The 22,925-nt window shown below is 36.2% G+C and overlaps 1 protein-coding gene across 11 annotated transcripts in view; it reads right to left on the bottom strand.

The window, feature by feature from the left end:
• Positions 1–22,925, bottom strand: part of Trdn (triadin) — a 379,612-nt gene that overhangs the window by 242,625 nt on the left and 114,062 nt on the right. For 9 of the 11 annotated variants that reach the window (XM_076927914.1, XM_076927917.1, XM_076927913.1 and 6 more), the window contains exon 9: positions 19,245–19,304. The exons of 1 other annotated variant lie outside the window; for it this stretch is intronic. In XM_076927914.1, the coding sequence (XP_076784029.1) occupies positions 19,245–19,304 (60 nt within the window). Of the gene's footprint in view, positions 1–19,244; positions 19,305–22,476; positions 22,737–22,925 lie in introns of those variants that run through there. One more of the 11 variants, XM_076927918.1, reaches the window with a different exon arrangement.

Genomic DNA, 22,925 nt, shown 5'->3' on the forward strand with positions numbered 1-22,925 from the left:
TTCCTCTGGAATTTGTAAGGATTAGAATTTGTGCTATATAAATCAACTCTATGACTAAGCTTTTCCATTACTTAATTTCTTCCTTCCACTTCACTTATTAAAGAGAGCATGAACTTTTAGTGTATTTTGTGTTATAATATTTTAAAAACCTTGTCTGAGAATGTTAGATGTCAGAATGCAAGAGTCGGCTCTGTTCTTACATGCTCTGAGTCCCGGGAATCAAAGATAGTTAAGTTTTGCATGAGGCAACTTAATCAATTGATCTATCTGTCTAACTTTTCCTTTTGTATTCCTAAACCCCTAATTGAGTTCAATCTGGTATTAGTGAATAATAAAAAATACTCACAATTTTTTATTATGAATTATTTATTATCTGAGACATTCTATTTTTCATCACTTCCAAATTCCACACCATGGCTAACCACTTACTAAATAAAAAATTAAATATAGAAATGAATTATATATAGTATGTGTAAATATATACAATGCTCCTTGCAATTTGAAAGGCACTGAGCAGATTTTAGGGATTGGAATCTTCACATGTTCCCCTATTGCTACTCATCCACTGGATAGTAAATGTATTTATTCTTCTACACTGTGCATTGCAGTGATCTGAGATATCTCTTTCTTCAGTATCTGTCTACTTCAGACCCTCAAATGTTCAGTATAAATTTCTTAAAAGCATTTTAATATTCCCCATCCACCCTTTCAAACAGCACCTTTCCCCTTCTTTGGACTTTCCTGACTGATCTTTGCAGTTTCATTCTTTTCAAAGTATCCAACATACAGATTCTGCTTCATGTCCCATTTTAGGCTTCATAGGAGCTCTTGCAGCTCCCCATTTTTATCAGGAAATCAGATTTGATGCCAATCACAGGAACCTAAAAAAATTGCTCAAGCTGAGTCTCCTCTCTCTCTCTCTCTCTCTCTCTCTCTCTCTCTCTCTCTCTCTCTCTCTCTCTCTCTGTGTGTGTGTGTGTGTGTGTGTGCGTGTGTGTCTATCACATACAGAGAGAGAGAGAGAGAGAATTTGACCGAGTCATTTGAATTCTATACCTCCAGTCTTATGACAGGAATAATTTTTTTTAATTTATTTTTTATTGGATATTTTAGTTACATTTCAGATGCCATCCCTTTCCCCATTTCCCCTTCCCTAGAAAACCCCTATCCTGTGACCTTTTTTTCCTTTTTGCTTTTATACAATTTTTAAAAAATGTTAATCAAAAGCTTTATAAGTTTGGTAATGCTCAATCAGAAGTGTAACCCAATACCCAACCTAGATATATCAACTATCTTTGACTGTCGGAGACACATGAACATCTGCCTCCATGTCCCCACTCTCTTTCTCTCTCTCATCACCTAGCTTCTCCTCTCCTACTTCTCTTCCTCTCCTTACTCTTTCTCTTCCTCTCAGTACTCTTCCCACCTTAGCTCCTCCTACATAGCACCCTTCCTGTTAAAATAAAACTTTTCTCGCAAAATTCAATAAAAGCATAATTATACCAATTTGTACCAGTGAGGTACAAGATAGTCCTAATATCCAGTCCATCCTTTTGTTGACTAACTAGAACCTCTGTCATCTCTCCTAACTAAAACACTTAGTTCTGAACCTGGCTTTTTTCTTGGCTTTAGAATGAATGTAAACTGAAAACCATCCACTCAAATCTTTTCTCTCAAAGTAAATAGCCAGGATTGGCTATGAGACTATTGTAAGGTTGTTTTCTATATTTTATTTAGAAATAGCTGACAGGAGTTAACAGACAACAGTCCAGATTACCTTACATGAATAGTTGGTTTTCAAAACGTCAGTAGTCCACAGAATTGACGTTACAAACATTTCTGTATTAATGTTCATTTTGATTAGAGGCCTTTCTGCTCCTGACAGCTTCCTGTCTTGGATTCTAAGAAGAAATTGAGCATCTTTGGAGTTACTCCAGTTGTGGTGAGACAGCCACTAGGCAAGATTTGCCTCTTTCCATCTACAGACAAATTACTGTCCAGAAAAGGACACACCTGCAGAATAGTCGACTGATTATATCTGCCTAGACAGAGTAAAGTAATCAGCCCTTAATAATTCTGCATCACTAAGGTCTGTCAGATGATCCTGGGCCAGATGGCTGAAGATCAGATGCTCCAACGTTTTATAGTATAGGGACTGTCCAGGTGTTCAGCAGTATCTATAAATTGGCTAAGTTTTAGAAGCTATGCTTTGTACTTCACATAATTTCAGTTAACTCAGTCATTCTGGATTTCTGATGGGGTTGAATACAGGAATAATCTTACACATTTTAAAAGGTATTTAAGAAATCCAGTAGAAAGTAAATGATCAAAACAAGACAATGGTGGGAAGACATTTTAAGATTTCATACAGCCTTGCCTTGACACCTTTGTAATCTTGTGTATCTTTCCTTCTAATTTGACAAACACACTTAGAAATGATGACTTGTAGAACATTGAAAGTGCTATGAACTGCTTAAGCATTTCTCTGATTATTCTAACTCTGCTGTCTCTTTCCTGTAAGCTTCTATTTCAAAAAGAGAGAAGGGGGAGGGAAAATATGCACATTAATTTTTGATACTTTAATAATTTTTGTGTTCAGTTCATTCTATCTATCTACTTGTGATTTTGAACTCATGTTACTTCCATATCAATCTCATGATTTCTAGATTAATAAACATAATCCAATGTGATACAAGTTCATTTCAACAAACATAGGAAGTAAGGTCCATAAAGAAATGGAGTTTCAATCTGCATCTGAGCGCTTACCCTATGCCAAAGCTCTCTGTACCTGGATCCTATCCAGAGCAAGCTGGTCTTCCAAGATTGTGGACACACCTAAGATCACAGGTGAGACCACCAACATTGCTCTAATAACTTGACCAAGTGGACCAGTCAGGAGCCCACAGGACACAGGAAACAGAGAGCAGTCTTGGATAGGATCCTTCTAATTCTCATTCATGCTCAGGAGCTTGTACTGTGTCACAGCTCTCCTTACTCAACCCCACCCAGAGAGAACTGGTCTCCCAGGAGTGCTGACACATCTAAGATCACAGCTCTCCATACTCAAATTTTGCCCTGAGAGAGCTGGTTATCCAGGAGTGCTGATACACCTAAGATCACAGGCTTACATGCTTAGAGGAGGAACAAGCTACAGTCAGAGACAGCAAGACCAGCTAACACCAGAGATAATCACATGGCAAGAAGAACGCTCAAGAATATAAGAACAAAACCAAGGCTACTTGGCATCATCAAAACCCAGTTCTCCCACTGTAGCAAGCCCTGGATACCCCCAACAAACCAGGAAACCAAGATTCAGATTTAAAATGACATCTCATGATCATGATAGAGGACTTTAAGAAGGACAAAAAACTCCCTTAAAGAAATACAGAAGACAGGTAAACAGGTAGAAACCCTGAAAGTGGAAACACATAAACCTCTTAAAGAAATACAGGGGGAAAAAAAAACAATCAAACAAGTGAAGAAATTGAACAAAACCAGCCGGGATCTAAAAATGGAAATATAAACAATAAAGAAATCACAAAGGGAGACAATCCTGGAGATAGAAAACCTAGGAAAGAGATTAGAAGTAATAGATGCAAGCATCACCAACAGAATACAAGAGATAGAAGAGAGAATCTGAGGTGCAGAAGATAATATAAAAAACACTGACACAACAGTCAAAAACTGCAAAATGCAAAAAGCTCATAACCCAAAACATCTAGGAAATCCAGGACACAATGAAAAGACCAAACCTAAAGATAACAGGTATAGATGAGAGTGAAGATTCCCAATCAAAATGGCCAGTAAATATCTTCAACAAAATTGTAGAAGAAAACTTCTCTAACCTAAAGAGATTCCCATAAACATACAAGAAGCCTACAGAACCCCAAATATATTGGACCAGAAAAGATATTCCTCCCATCACATGATAGTCGAAACACAACATGCAAAAAACAAAGAAAAAATATTTTTAAAAAGTAAAGGAATAAGGTCAAGTAAGATATGAAGGCAGATCTATCAGAACTACACCAGACTTCTCAACAGAGACTTTAAAAAACAAAAGATCCTGGAAAGATGTCCTACAGACCCTAGAAGAACACAAATGCCAAACCAGGCTACTATACCTAGTAAAAGCTCATAACACAAAACATCCAAGAAATTCAGGACACAATGAAAAGACCAAACCTAAAGATAACAATTACCATAGATGGAGAAACCAAAATATTCCATGACAAAACCAAATTTAAACAATATATTTGCATAAATCCAGTCCTGCAAAGAATAATAGATGGAAAATTGCAACACAAAGTGTGAAGCTACACCGTAATAAAAAGCACAGAAGTAATCTGCTTTCAACAAACCCAAAAGCAGATAGCCACAAAAATGTAATTCTACCCTAGCAACAAAAATAACAGGAAGCAACAATCACTGGTTCTTAATATCTTTTAACATCAATGTATTCAATCCCCTAATAAAAAGACATAGACTAACAGGATGGATACATAAACAGGAACCAGCATTTTGCTGCATACACAAAGTATACCTCAGTAACAAAGACAAACACAACCTCAGAGTAAGGCTGTAAAAAAAATTTTTTTTCAGGCAAACTGTCCCAAGAAACAAGCTGGAATAGCCATTCTAATATGGAATAAAATCAACTTTTAACTAAGTTATCAAAAATTTATAGGGAAGGACACTTCATACTCATCAAAGAAAGATTTTCCAAGATGAACTCTCAGTTCTGAACATCTATGCTCCAAATGCAAGGGCACCCACATTCATAACAGAAACTTTACTAAAGCTTAAAGCACATATTACACCTAACACAATAATAGTGGGAGACTTCAACACCCAACTCTTATCAATGGAGAGATTACGAAAACAGAAACTAAACAGAGACACAGTGAAACTAACAGAAGTTATGAATCAAGTGGATTTAACAAATATCTATAGAACATTTCATCCTAAAACAAAAGAATATAAATTCTTCTCATCACTGCATGGTACCTTCTCTAAAACTAACCATATAATCAGTTACAAAACAAGCCTCAACAGATACAAGAAGATTGACATGATCCCATGCATCCTATCAGATCGCCACAGATTAAAACTGGTTTTCAATAATAACAAAAAACAAAAAAAAAGTCCACATATAAAAGGAAGCTGAACAACTCTCTACTCAATAATAACTTGTTCAGGGAAGAAGTAAAGAAAGAAATAAAAGACATTTTAGAATTCAATAAAAATAAGGGCAAAACATACCCAAACTTGTAGGACACAATGTAAGGTGTGCTAAGAGGGAAACTCAAAGCTCCGAGTGGCTCCATAAAGAAACTGGAATGAGCATACACTAGCAGCTTAACAGCACATCTGAAAGCTCTAAAACAAAAAGATGCAAATGCATGCAATAGGAGTAGAAGGCAGGAAATGATCAAACTCAGGGCTGAAATCAACCAAGTAGAAACAAAGAGAACCATACAAAGAATCAACAAAACCATGAGCTAGTGCCTTGAGAAAATCAACAAGATAGATATAACCTTAGCTAGATTACCCAGAGGGCACAGAGACAGTTTCCAAATTAACAAAATCAGAAATGAAAAGGGAGACAAAACAACAGAAACCAAGGAAATCCAAAAATTTATCAGATACTACTACAAAAGGCTATATTCAACAAAACTAGAAAATTTGGATGAAATGGACAATTTTCTAGACAGATACTAGGTACCCATATTAAATCAGGATCAGATAAAACATGTAAACATTCCCATAACCCCTAAAGAAGTAGAACCAGTCATTAAAAGTCTCCCAATAAAAAAAAAAAGACCACAAACTAATAGATTTAGTACAGAATTATATCAGAACTTCAAAGAAGACCTAATATCAATACTCTTCAAACTATTCCATAAAATAGAAACAGAAGGAACCTTACCCAATTCAATCTATGAAGCCACAATTATGCTTATACCTAACTATACAAAGATTAACAAAGAAAAAGAACTTAAGACCATTTTCCATTATGAATATTTATTCAAAAAATACTCAATAAAATTCTCACAAACCAAATGCAAGAACACATCAAAATGATAATTCACCATGATCAAGTAGGCTTCATTCCAGGGATGCAGGGATGGTTCAATGTGAGGAAATTCATCAACATAATCCACTATATAAACAAACTAAACAAAACACACACACACACACACACACACACACACACACACATGATCATCTCATTAGATGCTGAAAATAATTTATCAAAATATAACACCCCTTCATGTTAAAAGTCTTCGAAAAATCAGGACTTTATGGTCCATACATAAATATAATGAAAGCAATATACAGCAAACCAATAGCCAACATCAAACTAAATGGAGAGAAAGTTGAAGCAATCTCACTAAAATCAGGGACAAGACAAGACTGCCCACTTTCCCTCTATCTATTTAATATAGTAATCAAAATTCTAGCCATAGCAATTAAACAATAAAAGGAGGTCAAAGGTATATAAATTAAAAAGGAAGAAGTCAAGATATCACTATTTGCAGATGATATGATAGTATACTTAAGTGACAACAAAAAATCCACCAGAGAACTCCTAAATCTGATAAACAACTTCAGCAAAGTGGCTGAATATAAAATTAACTCAAACAACTCAGTAGCCTTCATCTACTCAAAGGATAAATGTGATGTGAAAGAAATTAGTGAAACAACACCCTTTATAACAGTCACGAATAATATAAGTATCTTGTGTGACTATAATCAAGCAAATGAAAGATCTGTATGACAAGAACTTCAAGTCTCTATAGAAAGAAATGGAAAACCTCAGAAAGATGGAAAAATCTCCCATGCTCATGGATTAGTAGAATTAACATAGTAAAAATGGCAATCTTACTAAAAGCAATCACCATAAAAATACCAACTCAGTTCTTCACAGAAATAGAAAGAGCAATTATTGAATTCATCTAGAATAACCAAAAACCCAGGATAATGAAAACTATTCTCAACAATTAGGAGAACTTTTAGGTGATCACCATCCCTGACCTCAAGCTATACTACAGAACAATAGTGATAAAAATTGCATTGTACCAGTATAGAGACAGACATATAGATCAATGGAATAGAATTTAAAACACAGAATTAAACCCACACACCTATGGTCCCCTGATCTATGACAAAGAAGCTAAAATCATCCAGTGAAAAAAGACAGCATATTCAACAAATGGTGCTAGATAAACTGGAGGTCAGCATGTAGAAGAATGCAAATCGGTCCATTCTTATCTCCTTGTACAAAGCTCAAGTCCAAGTGGATCAAGGGCCTCCACATAAAACCAGATATACAGAATCCAATAGAAAAGAAAGTGGGAAAGGGCCTCCAACACATTGGCACACAGAAAAAAATTCCTGAACAGAATACCAATGGCTCAGGCTCTAAGATCAACTATAGACAAATGAAATCTCATAAAATTGAAAAGCTTCTGTAAGGTAAAAGACACTATCAACACTGACAAAACAGCCACCTACAGAATGGAAAAAAAAAAAAAGGATAGAGGGCTACATCAAATAGAAGGCTAAAATCTAATGTATACAAAGAACTCAAGCAGTTAGACATAAGAGAACCAAATAGACCTATTAAAAATGGAATATAGAGCTAAGCAAAGAATTCTCAACTGAGAAATATGGAAATGACCAAGAAGTACCTAAACAAATGTTCAACATCTTTAGCCATGGGGAAATGAAAATCAAAACGACCTTAAGATTCTACTCCACACCAGACAGAATGGCTAAGATCAAAATTTCAGATTACTGCAGATGCTGGTGAGGATGTGAAGAAAGAGAAACACTCCTTCATTACTGGTGGGGATTCCAAGCTGGGACAACTACTCTGGAAATCAGTCTTGGTGGTTCCTCAGAAAATTGGACATAGCACTACCTGAGGACCCAGCTACATCACTCCTGGGCAGATACCCAAAAGATGCTCCAAAATATAACAAGGACACAGGCTCCACTATGTTCATAGCAGCCTTATTTATAATAGTCAGAAGCTGGAAACAACCCAGATGTCCTTCAACAGAGAAACGGAGTACTACCCCTCTATTAAAAACAAGGACTTCATGGAATTCGCAGGCAAATGGATGGAACTAGAAAACATTATCCTGACTCTTAAGACAAAAAGCTTGGAATATACACAATACAACTCACAGAATATATGAAGCACAAAAGAGAGGGAGACCAAATTGTGGACGCTTCAGTCCTACTTAGCAGGAGGAACAAAATAATCTCAATCATGGGAGGTAGAGGGAGGAAAGGACCTGGGAGAGACAGAGAAAAGGGAGGGAAAAGGGGAGCAGGATCAGGTTCGGGAAGAGACAAGGGAGAAGTCAGAGGGTCAGGAAATTGAATGGAGGTGTGTAGCAGTGGGGGAGGGGGAACTGGATGCAGCCACTACAAAGTCTGAGATGCCAGGAATGCAAGAGGCTCCCAGGACCCATAGGGGATGACATTACCTGAAATACACAACAAAGAGAAGAGATAACCTGCAGAGACTTTATCCAGAGGTAAGGCACAGGGCCTGGTTGAGTGGTGGGACCACCCACCCATCTCAAATATATTAAACCAGAATTACTCCTGTCTAAGGGAAATGCAAGGACAAAGAATGGAGCAGGGACTGAAGGAAAGGCCATCCAGAGATTGTACCACCTAGGAGTCTAGCCCATCTGTAGACACCAAGCTAGAACACTAATGCTGATACCAAGAAGCACTTGCTGACAAAAGCCTGTTGTAGCTGTCCCCTGAAAGGCTCTGCCAGAGCCTGACCAATACAGATTCAGTGTGTGCCAACCATCACACTGAATGTGGGGACCCAAATGGAGGAGAAGGACTGAAGGAGCTGAACTGAAGGGTTCCTATGCAACCCCATAGGAAGAACAACAATATCAAGCAATCAGAACCCCCAGAGCTACCAGGGACTAAACCATCAACCAAAGAATACACATGGAAGGACCCATGGCTCCAGCTGCATATGTAGCACAGGACACCTTATTTGGCATCAATGGGAGGGGAAGCTCTTGGTCCTGTGGAGGCTCGATGCTCTGGTGTAGGAAAATGCTAGGCTGGTGAGGTGAGAGTGGATTGGTAGGTCGGGGAGAACCCTCATAGAAGCAGGGGGTAGGGGCGTAGAATAGGGGGTTTGCAGAAGGAAAACTGGGAAGGGGGATAACATTTGAAATGTACATAAATAAAATAATGAATTAAAAAAGAAAAAGAAAGAAAGAGAGAAAGAAGAAGGAGGAGGAGGAGGAAGAGGAGGAGGAAGAGGAGAAGGAGGAGGAAAGGAAGGAAGGAAGGAAGGAAGGAAGGAAGGAAGGAAGGAAGGAAGGAAGGAAGGAAGGAAGGAAAGAAAGAAAGATTATCTACCTTGATAAAGAATCGAGGGACTCCATATAAGGTAAGATACTCGGATTCTGAGTGAAAGGAAAATGAGGAATTGTTTTGAATCATTAGTACAGGAGAAGACTTTTTAAGCAGAATGCCAACAGGACAGACACAAAGATCAACAGTTAATAAATGGGACCTCTTGAAACTAAATAGCTTCTGTATGGAAACATCATTCACATAAATTGACAAGCTACAGAATGGAGAAAGAACTTGACCAGTCCACATCTGATAAAGGGCTAATATCCAAAATGTATAAAAATATTTTTTTAAAAAGGATAGATAAAATGAAATTGCATAAACAAAAAATAACTCAATTTGAAAACAGGGCAGAGAATTAAAGAGAGTTCACAAATGATAGAAATACAAGATGGTTGAGAAACAAAAGAATGGTCAGCATTCTTAGTTAGTCCTCAAGGAAATGAAAACCAAATCTAATTTGAAATTTCATCTTACACCCCTCCGAATACTCAAGACCAATAAAACGGGTGACATTTCATAGTGATGAAGATGGAAGATGTAGGCTAAGAGAAACACTGACGGGTTGTTGGTGGGAGGGTAAAATTGTACAGCTACTACGAAAATCAGTGTGGCTGATTCTCAGAAAGCTGGGAATAGAACTACCTAAATATCTAGCTGTACTATTCCTGGGCATATACAAAAGGACCCTTCATCAGAAAAAAAAAAAAAAATGGTACATACTAAATAGCTGTTTAAAAAAATCCTGTATTAGTACTTAAATGGATGTGTCAGAAAAGTCGTTCTGAGAGTAACACAGACCCCAGGCAGTTAAGACTAACGTCTTAAAGCTCATGCCTACAGTTATACATTTTCCCCAACAAGGCCACAGCTACTCCAACAAGACCACATGTCCTAATAGTGTTACTCCCTGTGTCAAACATATACAGTCAACCACATTCCACCCCTTGGCCCCCCACTGGCCTATTCAAACGCATGAGTCTATGGGTGCCATGCCTACATATAGCATAAGAAATAATACATTTAGTTCAACCTCCAAAGTCCCCATAGTCTATAGCAGTATCAACAATGTGAAAAGTCCAAAGTTCAAAATCTCTTCTGAGATTCATCCAGTCACGTAACTGTAATCCCCAAAGCAAGTCAGGACACCAGCTGGGCAAACTCCAAACTCTGAATCTCCATGTCTGATGTCAAAGCAGTCTTCATATCTTTAGCTCTTTTTTTATTGAATATTTTATTTATTTACAGTACAGATATCATTCCCTTTCCCCATTTCCCCTCCCTACAACCCCCTATCCTTTATGCTTTATACTCCCTCTTCCTTTATGCTTTTATACCATTTTGATTACATGCATGTAATAAGGTCAGTTCTAGGTTGAGGGTCTAGCAACACAATAGATGCAAATTGTTGAGGAACAAGCAAGACAATAAACACAAATAGTCTAAGAAAATCTAGCTTTTTTTTTTTTTTTATGTTTGTTGACTGCAACAAACTTCTTTCTCCTGGGATGGTTCCACTCCCTGTTAGCAGCTTTCCTCCGCAGGCCTCCTATAGCTCTGGCATCTTTAACATCTTGGAGACTCCAAGTCAACTTCAACTTCAGAGCTTTGTGTTCCAATGTCTTGGATCCACACATAATCTTCTGGGCTCCTCCAACTGGCTTTGATTACTTCTCCATCTCTGCCCTCTGCCCTAGGCTCTGGTTAACTCCACTCCACTGCTGCTGCTATTCTTGGTGATCATCCTACATTACTGGCATCTTCAATACACTAGGGTATTGTGCTACACCTATGCCTCACCAACAGCCTCTCATAGGCCCTCTTCATGGGGCCAAGTCTCAACTTTGCACGACCCCTCAGTCCTGCATCATCAACTGCAAGTGAGGCTGCTCCTTCACCGATCACATTCCCTGACTTCTCACAGTGCAAAGCAACAATTGCTCCCCATAACCCCTTCATACTTTCAAAACCAGTACTACCTGGATGATTCTTATACATTTCCAAGTCCAGCTAAAGCAAAAGTTATAATTTTGTCTATCTCTGGAACACAGTTTCTTTTGATTTCAGAAAACACTTCTGAGATTTCATTTCAGTGATGCTAGTCTGTTCTAAATCACTGCAAATTTCTTAGTTCCAGCTAACCAGCCTCAATTACCCCAGGAGCCCCTTTTATTGTTGACTCTAAAGCCAGAGGCACATGGCCAAAACTGCCAAGTTCTGCTGCTTGTTGGAATTGAAACATGGCCCCTTGTTCTATTCTTTTACCACTGGCTTTCTGATTTCTAGCTCATTCACTATCTAAGCTTGGCTGTACTGAAGCTTGCTCTGTAGACTGACCTTGAACTCAGAGGTCTGCATGGCTCTGTCTCATGAATGCTGGGATCAAAGGCATATACCAACACACATGGAGTTAAGCTTTTCTCTACTTGGAATTTACTCTATATGAGGCTGGCCTTAAACTAGGAGATTTGCTTGCCTCTGTCTTCTGGAATTAAAGGTGTGTGCTACCTAAGCTTAGCTGGATGGAATCTTGCCCCAAAGTCATCACTTCCTTAATCTCTTTATCTCCTTGAACATAGGATTCAGATCCATTTCACTTCCTGGCCCCCCTTTATTACTTGAACCACAAATTTTATAGTTTTACTTTTTTATCTTGCTCCTTTTCATTAAAATGATCTTCATAAGCCTAAACCAAAACCAAAGTCTCTGCTGGGCTTTTTTGAGACTTTCTTTATCAATGCCATTAATATAAACTTCTTTTCCTTAGGCTCAGGTAGATTCTTCAGACAAGGGCAAAAAGTAGTCACATTTTTCACCAAAATACCACAAAAACTGTCTCTAATATACATACTGAAATTCTTCTCCACGGAATACTCTTGGAGCCAGGTTTGCACAGCTCAAATCACTCCCAGCAACAAAGTCTTCCATATTCCTACTAGGATAGCCCATTAAGCCCACTTAAAGCATTCCACTGCTTTCTAAAACCAAAATTCCAAAATCCACAATCCAAATAAAAACATGCTTAGGCCTATCACAGCAATAACCCCGGTTGGTTTCTGGTACCAAGTTCTGTCTCAAGAATTTATGCTGTGAACAGATACCACAACCAAGGCAACTCTTCTAAAGGACGACTTTTAATTGGGGTTCAGAGATTCAGTTCACTATCATCAAGGCAGGAGCATGGCAGCATCCAGGCAGGCTTGGTGCTGCAGTAGTTGAGAGGTGGAGCTGGAGAAGCTGAGAGTTCCACCTCTTGTTCTGAAGGTTTCTAGGAGAAGACTGGCTTCCAGGCAGCCAGAATAAGGGTCTTAAAGCCCACACCCACAGTTATACATTTAACTCTAACAAGGCTACACCTACTCCAACAAGGCCACATCTCCTAGTAGTGCTACTTCCTGGGTGAAGGGTATTCAAACCACCATACCAACCCATCTACAAACCCTGTGATCTGTAATAGTGTCCTAAATGCAAGATACTCTAGTGAAATAAAAGCAAAAATTTATGGGAATAACCAATCAATATCTGATTTGATTTAAGGCCCACTCTTAAGTGGGCTGAATTGTAGACATGAGATGGAATCCATGTCTACAATTGTTTGTGTGTCCAAGATTCTGAGTCTAGATAAGGCATGGACCTAGAATAAAACCAAATACTATAGTTCTGCTAAAGAAATGTAGCCATTAAATGGCTCCTAATGACATTCTGCCATAGTCATAGTTCAGATCTTAGTTATCTATCCCTAGAGAATCTCTTGCAGTAGATGAAAAGAAACACAGAGACTTACTTACACTTGAAAAATGTGCAGAGAGACCTTTATACACCCATTCTTAAATGGAATATCTTGAAAAGATCCCTCCCCTCAGAGCTCAGAGAACCGTACACATGAAAAGGCAAAAAGATAGTTAAAGCAAGAAAAGATGGATTATACCAAAAAACCCAATGTGTTCTAGCTACAACAAGATAAACTCATAGATAGTGTAGCAGCATGCACATTGCTTGCATGAATTTGGGTCAGAGAGAATCCAAGCACTGAGACTGGGCTTGGAGAAAAGTTTCTATCTGCAATCAAAGAAGTTGTTTTAAAATTAACAACTGCTTGTAAAAGAAAAATTTCTTGAAGACGGACTTTCTGGATATACAATCCACGCTTAAAGGAGAGGTCCCTTATCCAGCAATAAATGAGCAACAAAAAATAAACTTGTAGGTATTTTTTTAAGAATTTTGTCTTATATTGTTTGTTTGTTTTTAAACCTGATTAGACTCATTAATAGGATTCAGGGGGTGCACACACTTGAGTGTGTGTATGTGGGTGCACATAAATATGTTTGTATATGTACGTGTGATTTTGTGTAGTGTATATGTATGTGGGTTTGTACATGTTAACGTGTGAATGTGTTGGTATGTGTTTGTGCATGAGTGAGTTTGTGTTTATGTGCATGTGTGTCTGTGTATATGTATTTGTGTGCATGTTTCCTGTGCTTCTGCTTAGTTTCTTTTTACCTTTGTTAGTTTATTTTTCTTTCTTTGACTTCGTTTTGCTTCTATGAATTCTTAAGAGAGAGAAAGATGTGAATTGGAAAGAGTGGGAAGAAGATTGAAGGAGATAAGGGAAGGGAAACTATAATCAGAATTTATTATATGAAAATAACTTTATTTTTAATAAAAATAAATTAAAAATCATTAAAGTCCAGGCAGGTGATCACAGCAATATGCAAGGATTAACTTCTTTCTCAAGGCTATTTCTAGCTCAGAATTTAAAACCTATTAAAATGGAAAGTAAGCTTCAGAATAATAGCTTTGTGCAGTCAAAGGAAATTTGGTAAGGTAAATACCCTCAATTTTAGGAAAATAAATGACATTTAAAGTAAAAAGTATTATTCTGATATAAGTAATTGACTCAAGTAAAAGTCATCTAGATACCAGAATTATAATTGTAGGCTAACTTCTGAGAGATAAAATTTTAAGTTATATTAAAATTGAATCATAATAGCTACAGAAGTGAAAAACTGAGAGAAGCAATGTGCTACAGTTACTAACCCAGAGTACACCAGTCCTGGTCTCTGGACTAAATAGTTTCTTCATTTACAGCAAGTGTCAAGACATCTGTGGGTCATAAGACTTTCTACTTACAGAAATTGTCTCTTCCCAGCCTAGATGACTCTCTTAGAAATCCATACAAGTTCATTAGACCCAGGCTGAGGCTCACAAAAAAAAAGAATGTGAGAAGAAGAATCATGATGTTTCCTTTCCGGCTACTAAACTAATGAAACTATGGGTATACACGCTACTTAAGAAAAATGTTCTCAGCCACAAGGCACTGAATACAAAATTGGAATTAGAAACAAGGTCAGTGTAAATGAACTAGATGTTTTTTTTTTTTTTGAAATGAAAATATATTTATTAAGAATAGTTAAGAATAATCTCTTTATGGTGACGTTAGTGTGATAATATGTGATTTTTTTATACCAGTGCTTTTTTTCTTTCCAATGAAATTATAATAAAATGATTCAATTCAAAAAGATATAAAAACTTGGGAATAATGATAATCTTAGTTTTCAATGGCACCTGTCATTTTATTATCACAGGTATAAAACCTTAAATAGCTTTCTTTGAGAGAAGCAATGAGTCAGAAAGAGATTACTTCCACTGCTGCGGACATGAGCTTGTTTCACTACTTTTATGTTTATGAACTACAAGTTTATGTTTACTCAGTACTGCTACTTATCATGTAAGTAGGGAGAAACCAATGTGAGTTTGAAAACATCTTTTTACTGAAGACAAAATTACAGTTATTTATAACTCAATACTGAAAAGTACTTGTCTGCTTTTGACTTCAGATTATTGAAATCTTAAGTTCAATTGTCTCCAATGCCCTTAGCATACTTTACTTAATTCTCACAGCATGAATAAAGAAAATAAAAATGTTAATTGAGTTTAACATTTGAACTAGATGTTTTACATTGACCACCTGTACAATTGATTTCTACATACACCAAAATACAAAACAATACAAAATGCAGTCTCAGAATTGGAAATAATGTCGGTACTGACTTCTTTTGGTAGTTGTTTCATACAACAGAAACAAATGGATCATTTTGTACTAGATGAAAGTGGATCACCAATTTTAAGACTTGTAGCACAAGACCAGCATGCTTCTTTTCCCTCTCCCTCTCCCTCTCCCTCTCTTCTCCCTCTCCTCTCCCTCTCCCTCCCCCTCCCTGTCTCCCCCTCCCTGTCTCCCCCTCCCTGTCTCCCCCTCCCTGTCTCCCCCTCCCTCTCCTCCCTCTCCCTTTCCCTCTCCCTCTCCCTCTCCCTCTCCCTCTCCTCCCTCTCCCTCTCCCTCTCCCTCCCCCTCCCCCTCCCCCTCCCCCTCCCCCTCTCCCTCTCCCTCTCCACTCCCTCTGCCATCTCTCCCTGTCTTGTCTCACTCTCTGTTTCTGTGCCACTCTCTGTGTCTGTCTCTCTCTGTCTCTCTCTATGCCAAACAATACTGATAAAAAGCATCCTGAAGCACTGCCAACCTACACAATCAAGCAGTTTTATAGTTGTTGAATTACTAAAAGCTTAGATTTTATAATAGTTTACTTTCCCCCAAAAGGCTATCTTCAGTGTTCACAATATTTCTTAAATTAATAAAAAGTAAATTATTGTCTTTTAGATTTATACAGGATTTCCTTTGTGTTACTCAATTTTAATATAAAGTGAATCAGTATAGGAGAATGGCAATCAGATAAAAGACACTGATACAGTCTTTTTCTTCTGTTTCTGTAACTGAAGTCAGGGCTATCATTATCTTATGGAACAGCTCACTAGTAAGAAAGGAAGCACTTTGAATTTCTATTCAGTTATAGTGATAAAATTCCAGTTTTAACTTTTAAAGATACATCAGAAGTATTTTGTTTGCTGGAATAAAATGTCAAAATCTGGTTCCTAATTTATATTGTCACCAATGCGGTTCCTTTTCAACCTTACTTTTAAGAGTGTAATAACAGTCTATAAGGGATTACTGAATTATAAAGGGAAAATCCAAATGATAGTTTTAAAAACCAATAATTAGTGGTGAACTCCAGCTAAAGAATAACTGGCACACCATTGATTCTAAATGGAAGCAGATGGAAGCAGGTGTAGTCCATAAATACTAGATACATGTGGATCAATAAGCTTGGCAGGAATCATTTCATTTTCTAATTGTCACCCAGAGTACATATCTTTATCATTGGCCTTCTTTCTAAATCCATGTGCCCAGTTAAATCATTTTTTATTCCTTTCCCTAATTAAAAAAAAAAAAACCTATTCACCATATTTTGTGATCAATCAGTTCTTTTTTTTATATATATACTGCCCCATTCACAAAGACAGGAGAGTGTAATCCCCCTCTGTGTCACTTAGGAAAAGCCAAATATTTTGCAAACCTTTACTTCTCTTCTCCTTAATCTTCTTTGTTAGTATCTAGCCAAGAATATAAACTAAAACATTGTTTTACATATTGTCCTTCAAAAATAAATGAAGATAGATGAAGTAAGTCAGAGCAAATAAGTCGATTTATAGAACTGAGAGATTTACTCATAGACTTTTCAGAAATAATTTTAAGAGTTAGAGTCGTATACACTGCTGTGAATTTAAACCTATAGCTTTTGGAGAATCATCACATGCTCATTATGGAGAACCCTTTCCGTGTATCATTAGTAAAATCCACCTTAACCCACTTAGAGATGTTTTTGCTATTCTTTCTGACCTTTATCTGTATTCAGAGTTCATACAGAGTTGATTAGTATTTTGATAGCTAAAATGCTGCATTTGACAATGCCTGGCTCACTTTATCATATCATGTGACTTCCTTAGAAAACCCTCTGTCATCTATTAGCAGATAATATTGATAGATGAAGTAGCAAAAAAAAAAAAAAAAAAAAAAAAAAAAAAGGTTTTTTAATCAAACAACGAAACTAGAAGCTAACAAAACACAAGGAAACAGTATATATTAGTCATTTATCAATCCATACATATCAAAAAGTTGGCTCACCAAAAGCACAGTTGATACTATGAAAGCAAACATGTATAAGTTATAACTATTCCTTTCTTTGTATTTTCATTTATTTTTGTTTTCTCAACAGTATCTTCCCTGAAGTTCAGGCCAGTGAGGAGTCCTCCTTCTTTAGTGTCCTGAGTCACGGATGACAAGAGTATGTCATTATACCTAACTAGAGTAAGACTCTCCAGCTACCGTGGCTGAATAATGTAAGCAACAAATATTTTTTGGAAAATTGTATTTATTGCATATGTACATCAGTACTTGAGATGGTCACTCTTTGTAAGGTACCTATGCAAAGATTGTGATAAAATAACTTTAAAATATTGAGGCAGCATAGGATTGTTCTGTGCATCCACTGGATGCTTTGCAGATGATGTCTTTATTGTGAGTTTTATGTTAAATACAAGAACATTGAAGAGCATGTGTTCTGTAACTGGTTCAAACTCACGTGTTAGAAATGAGTTCCGCAGTTTTGTTCAAAATCCTCTTTTCATACGTGACTACAATTACCTTCCTCCACATTTCTACCAAATATTTTAGGAGATTATATACAAATGTTGACAGAGATTAGTGTCATCAATAAGGTATTATAATTTCAATGCTCATTTTTTGATATCACAGTTTCTAAATCATACACATGGAGAAAAAAAGAGAAGGAGGAGGGGAGGCAGAGGAGGAAGAGAAGGAGGTGGTAGAGGAGGAGAAAGACACAGAGGAATTAGAAAAGGAAGAGAAGGAGGTGGTTGAGAAGGAGAAAGACAAGGAGGAGAAGGAGGTTGTGGAGGATGCAGAGTAGGAAGAAAAGAAGGAGGAGAAAAAAAAAGAAAAGGAAGGGGAAGTAGGAAGAGAAAATACAAGGGGAGAAAGAAGTCCAAAGTATCTTTAAAAAAAAAAAAAAAAAAAAAAAACAGTTACTGGGATTGACTTAGTGCTCTAGAGAGATAAGAGTCTAATAAGCTTTAAAAAATATAAGAACTAGATTATTACACACTTGCTCCAGGTATGATATGCTTGATTGTCAATGTCTGTGCAAGTTTTAATTAGCATTTTAGAAAGACTTCTATGACACAGCTAAGGAAACAAAGTATAGTTGGTTTTTAACAGTCAGCTTCCATTCAGAGTATTTAGTCTATCAGATTTTTAAATACTTTATGAGGCATGGTACAAGGAATAAAGTTGTTTATCTTAATTAATCTATCCGTAGCATATTTTATAAAAAAATAAAAATATGAAAGAGCAGAGGTGTATTGGTGTGATTTAAAGCCTTTCTTCATTGCAGAGATATGAACCAAAGTTAACCAACTCTACCAGTGTGTTTATGGAATCACGAAAGACCATAGGTAAGAAATGTAAATGTTTTGGAAAGATAAGACTCAGTATTTAAGAAGTGATGGATTTTATTATAAATTTTATCCACTATACAATAAAAAGAATATTTTTTTCTTTATTATAAGTCTTTTCTTCTAAATTTACCAGGAATCATATCAAGTGACTCATTGCTTCACTCCAAGATATTATTAAAGATATTAGCATTTTTATATATGAAGATATTAGCATTTTTATATATGAAGATATTAGCATCTTTGAGCTTTGAACTGACTTCATTTTCAACAGGCCATGCAGCGAACACAGGTAAAGTTAAGGGGCCAGCACCAGTCATTATTTCTGTATTTTATTGTCTTTATTCTAGGTCTGCACATGCATTATGCAAGTTTTTAAATGAAAACATAGCTTAGTACAGATAAAGCTGACAGTCTTAGAAACAAAGGCTATTAAGACAAACAACAATAAGAATTGTTTGGAATACCTGGTTTTAAATCCCCATGGACAAACATGTCAATCATATATCGACAGAACGCATACTGATCTGACAGAATAGAGAGAAAGAAGAAGCAATGAAAGCATGTCATCACCATCTGCCTTTTCTATATGAAGACACAATGTAACAGAACAAACAAAACAGCACAAGTCTATTTTGCCTACTACTTATATCTGTGAAGGAATAAATAGTGATTTTATGAGCGTACAAAGGAAAATATGTAACACACATAATGTCTCACTCATTACCTATAAAATCTCTTAAATATGGAAACAAAGTTATTCGTAATTATATTAGGGTAGGAGATATTTGATAATTTAAAATCCTTTCCTTGCTTTAAAGCAATTATTCTCACATATCCTTGTGAAATGTTTGAGAAGGGAACCTGAGGTACACAGAAGAGAATTCTCTCCAACTAGGAATATTTCCTGCTGCTAAACCCAGAACCTCTGCTGGCTATTCCAAGTGAGACTGTTGATAATCCTGAAATAAGGCACAGAGGCAAGTGTATTGTAATCTGTTAGGGTCCCGTTCATGGAAATTCTCTTTATCAGAAATGTGATCTGGAGAATCACTCAACAGCACCAAATGATAGAAATAATAAGCTAACTAATTAACTAATCTTTATGTGATCATTTTGTGCTCTTGGCTAGTCTGTAGTCCATAAAAATAAACCAACAAAGTAACTAGATGATGCAGGCACAGTCCAACATGGTTTCAGGAGTTGGGTTTTTTTTTTTTTTTTTCACTTCTTAATTACATACAACCCATGGAAATACATATTATTGCAAACTTTGAATTCTCTCATGGTCAATCTAACTTTAATAGCCACTGTAAAAGATTTCATAAACTTTACCACAACATCTTTAAAACTTACATTATTATGATCCTTGTATTTAATCATTTACTTTTTAAAATCTTTTTATTAGGCATTTTATTAACTCACCAAATGCATATGAAGCTATAGCACCAAGAAAGTTTATTGCATTTATATAGAATTACACATTTTAGTAGTTCAAAATTACTTTTATCAACCAATATAACTATATTTATTTTACAGGAATAAATACCCAAAAATACTTATTTATGAAACTCTGCTGGGTCTTTGTCATCTTTAAAATAGTAAATGTACTTACTGCAATAAATCTAAAAAATAGAATCCTTTTCATTAATACCTAAGTAAGAGTGAATCAAAACTTACAATGTTTCTAAAGTTTATATGTTTCTGGTTGCTGAAATGAGGTGGCACATTTTTAGACCAACCCATAAATTTACTCCTTTGTTGACATATTTCCAAGGATGGTTTCTACCCCATCCCAGGCTCTGGGATATCTATGGTGTTAGAAAAGTAACATTAAAATAGGTAGTATTATCTCTTTTCTAGACATGAGATTTTGCTATAAAACAAGGCTAATGATATTTTTTAATGGATGATAAAGATTTGGAGTAATATGATATGCCCATCTTTCCTCCTGTTTTGGACCTCATTTAACATATGGTTACTCCTTACTATGGCTCAAGAATATCTCTCAAAAAGATAGGAAATATGCCAGAATATACATATGATCCATTACTCACAGAGTTGTGACACCATGGGTGTATTGATAGTATTCGTGTTTAACAATTCCCCACGTTGTATAGACTGATGGCTAAGAGTTAGGTCCTACACAGTCTGACAGATGGGGACAGGAACCTCAGATAATCAAGATGGCTTCCTCCACACAGTTTAAAATCAGCTTGGCATCCTTTTTCTCCCTCCAATAGGACCCCCAGCTGGTAGACCAGGTTCACATTCTGACTAGACTTTGCCCAAAAGTTGTGAGCCCATCTGTCTTTGTTCAAACTGACCAATCCTAAATTAGGTGATAAAAACCTCTCAAAGACTTAAAAACCCTCAGCACTAGATGAGAGATGAGACTTTGGCTACACAGGTGAAATACTGCTTTCTAGCCCCAAACGTAAAATGAAGGTTGCATCCTGGTTACATTCAAGTCATACTTACTGATTCTCTGAGCTAACTAAAGATACCCTTCAGACTTCCTCATTAATTGATTGTGTATAGCAAGTGAAACTTTTTAACATGGCACCAACTGCTTATATTTATTTTGCCTATGATAGCTGTTTCCAAAAATCATTCATTTAATTAATTTATTAATAGTCCAATAAGCTTTTAATATAAAGTAGAAAATCTTTTGTGGATTCAACATTTTTTTTGTTTTTGTTTTGTTTTGTTTTTGGTTGTTTGGTTGTTTGTTACACCCAGAATATTACCTGCGTAAACACATTTTTAAAGTATCTGTTACATGTAAACTATGTGTGACTTTGCTTTCTAGTGACTCCAACATACAATGGGAACTAAATAATATTTATATATTTTTAACTTTTTTCTTATAGTGCTGGATTCCACCTGTCTTAAGTGATGACCTTAACAGTCTGTGAATATTCTAATAAGGCTATAAGGTTCAAGTTGGGTTTTACTTGCTTGAGAACAGATCATAGTCAAGTCTTCTGAATTTGAGAATACTCAATGTATGAAAATAGTTCTCTACATCCCAATTCAATACAGCAGGAAACTACCCTTAAAGAAAGTCTAAATTGCCCCTCCATTCTGGCATTTGTAGTTATAGGATAGTAACTTCTATATTGCAATTCTCTACTTGATCACTAGTTTGAAAGAAAAGATTGAAAATAAAACATTCTCCTAGAATTAATTTATGTTGTCCATTCCTGCCTTATGGCTCCTCAGGGAGTACTGATGAATCTACTCAGCTGTTGATGCCTGGCTGGTGCTCCCTGTGGAATGTCAGCCAAGGGAGAATGCACAGAATATTAATAGAAATGACTTTAAACAAATAATCTCTAATGATGCTAGGGTATATGTGGTCTGCTGCTGTATGCCAGATTCTCATAGCAATACTTTCTCTGGGTGTCACCAATACTTGAGTCATTGTTAAAAAGATGAAAATAACAAGAGACTGAGCATAGTATATAACAGCTGTAAGATATTTATTTCCTCAGGGAAACTAGGGAGAAATGTTAAATCATGTCAACTTTGCTACCTTACCTTTAGTGAATTTGAAATGATCTATCAAAAGCAGATTACATAATAAGTAAGTATGAGTAACTTTATGGTAGGCATTTTTATTGCCTTAACTATATATATATATATATATATATATATATATATATATATATATAATATGCAAATGTAAATAATGAGGTGTTTATTGATAATTGTGTTCTATGAACAAATTTTACCAACAAATGTCTGTCCCAGATAAGATTGAACTCCTCCAAAACAAAACTTAAGTGTATTGGGTGTTTAAAGTGATTTTTTAAAAACTGTATGAGGGGTTGGAGAGACCACCAAATTATTGTTTCCTGCTCTTGAAGAAGAGCCAAATTCAACTTTCAGAATCGGCTCCTGTGAATCTGATATCTTCTCATCTTTCTTCTCATCTTTAGAGCACCTGAATTTTCCTGCACAAACCCACACACAGACACACAAACAACATTAATTTGAACATAAGAATTAATTTGAACATATATATATTTCACATACATGTGTGTGTATCTACCCTCATTCAGCATACTTCAACTTAGCAAATAAACCTTACAAAGAAAAAAAAAATCTCAATTTTGTTGTGTTATCGATTTAAGAATTTAAAA

This window comes from Arvicanthis niloticus, chromosome 30, assembly GCF_011762505.2.
Source record: "Arvicanthis niloticus isolate mArvNil1 chromosome 30, mArvNil1.pat.X, whole genome shotgun sequence".
NCBI lineage: Eukaryota > Metazoa > Chordata > Mammalia > Rodentia > Muridae > Arvicanthis > Arvicanthis niloticus.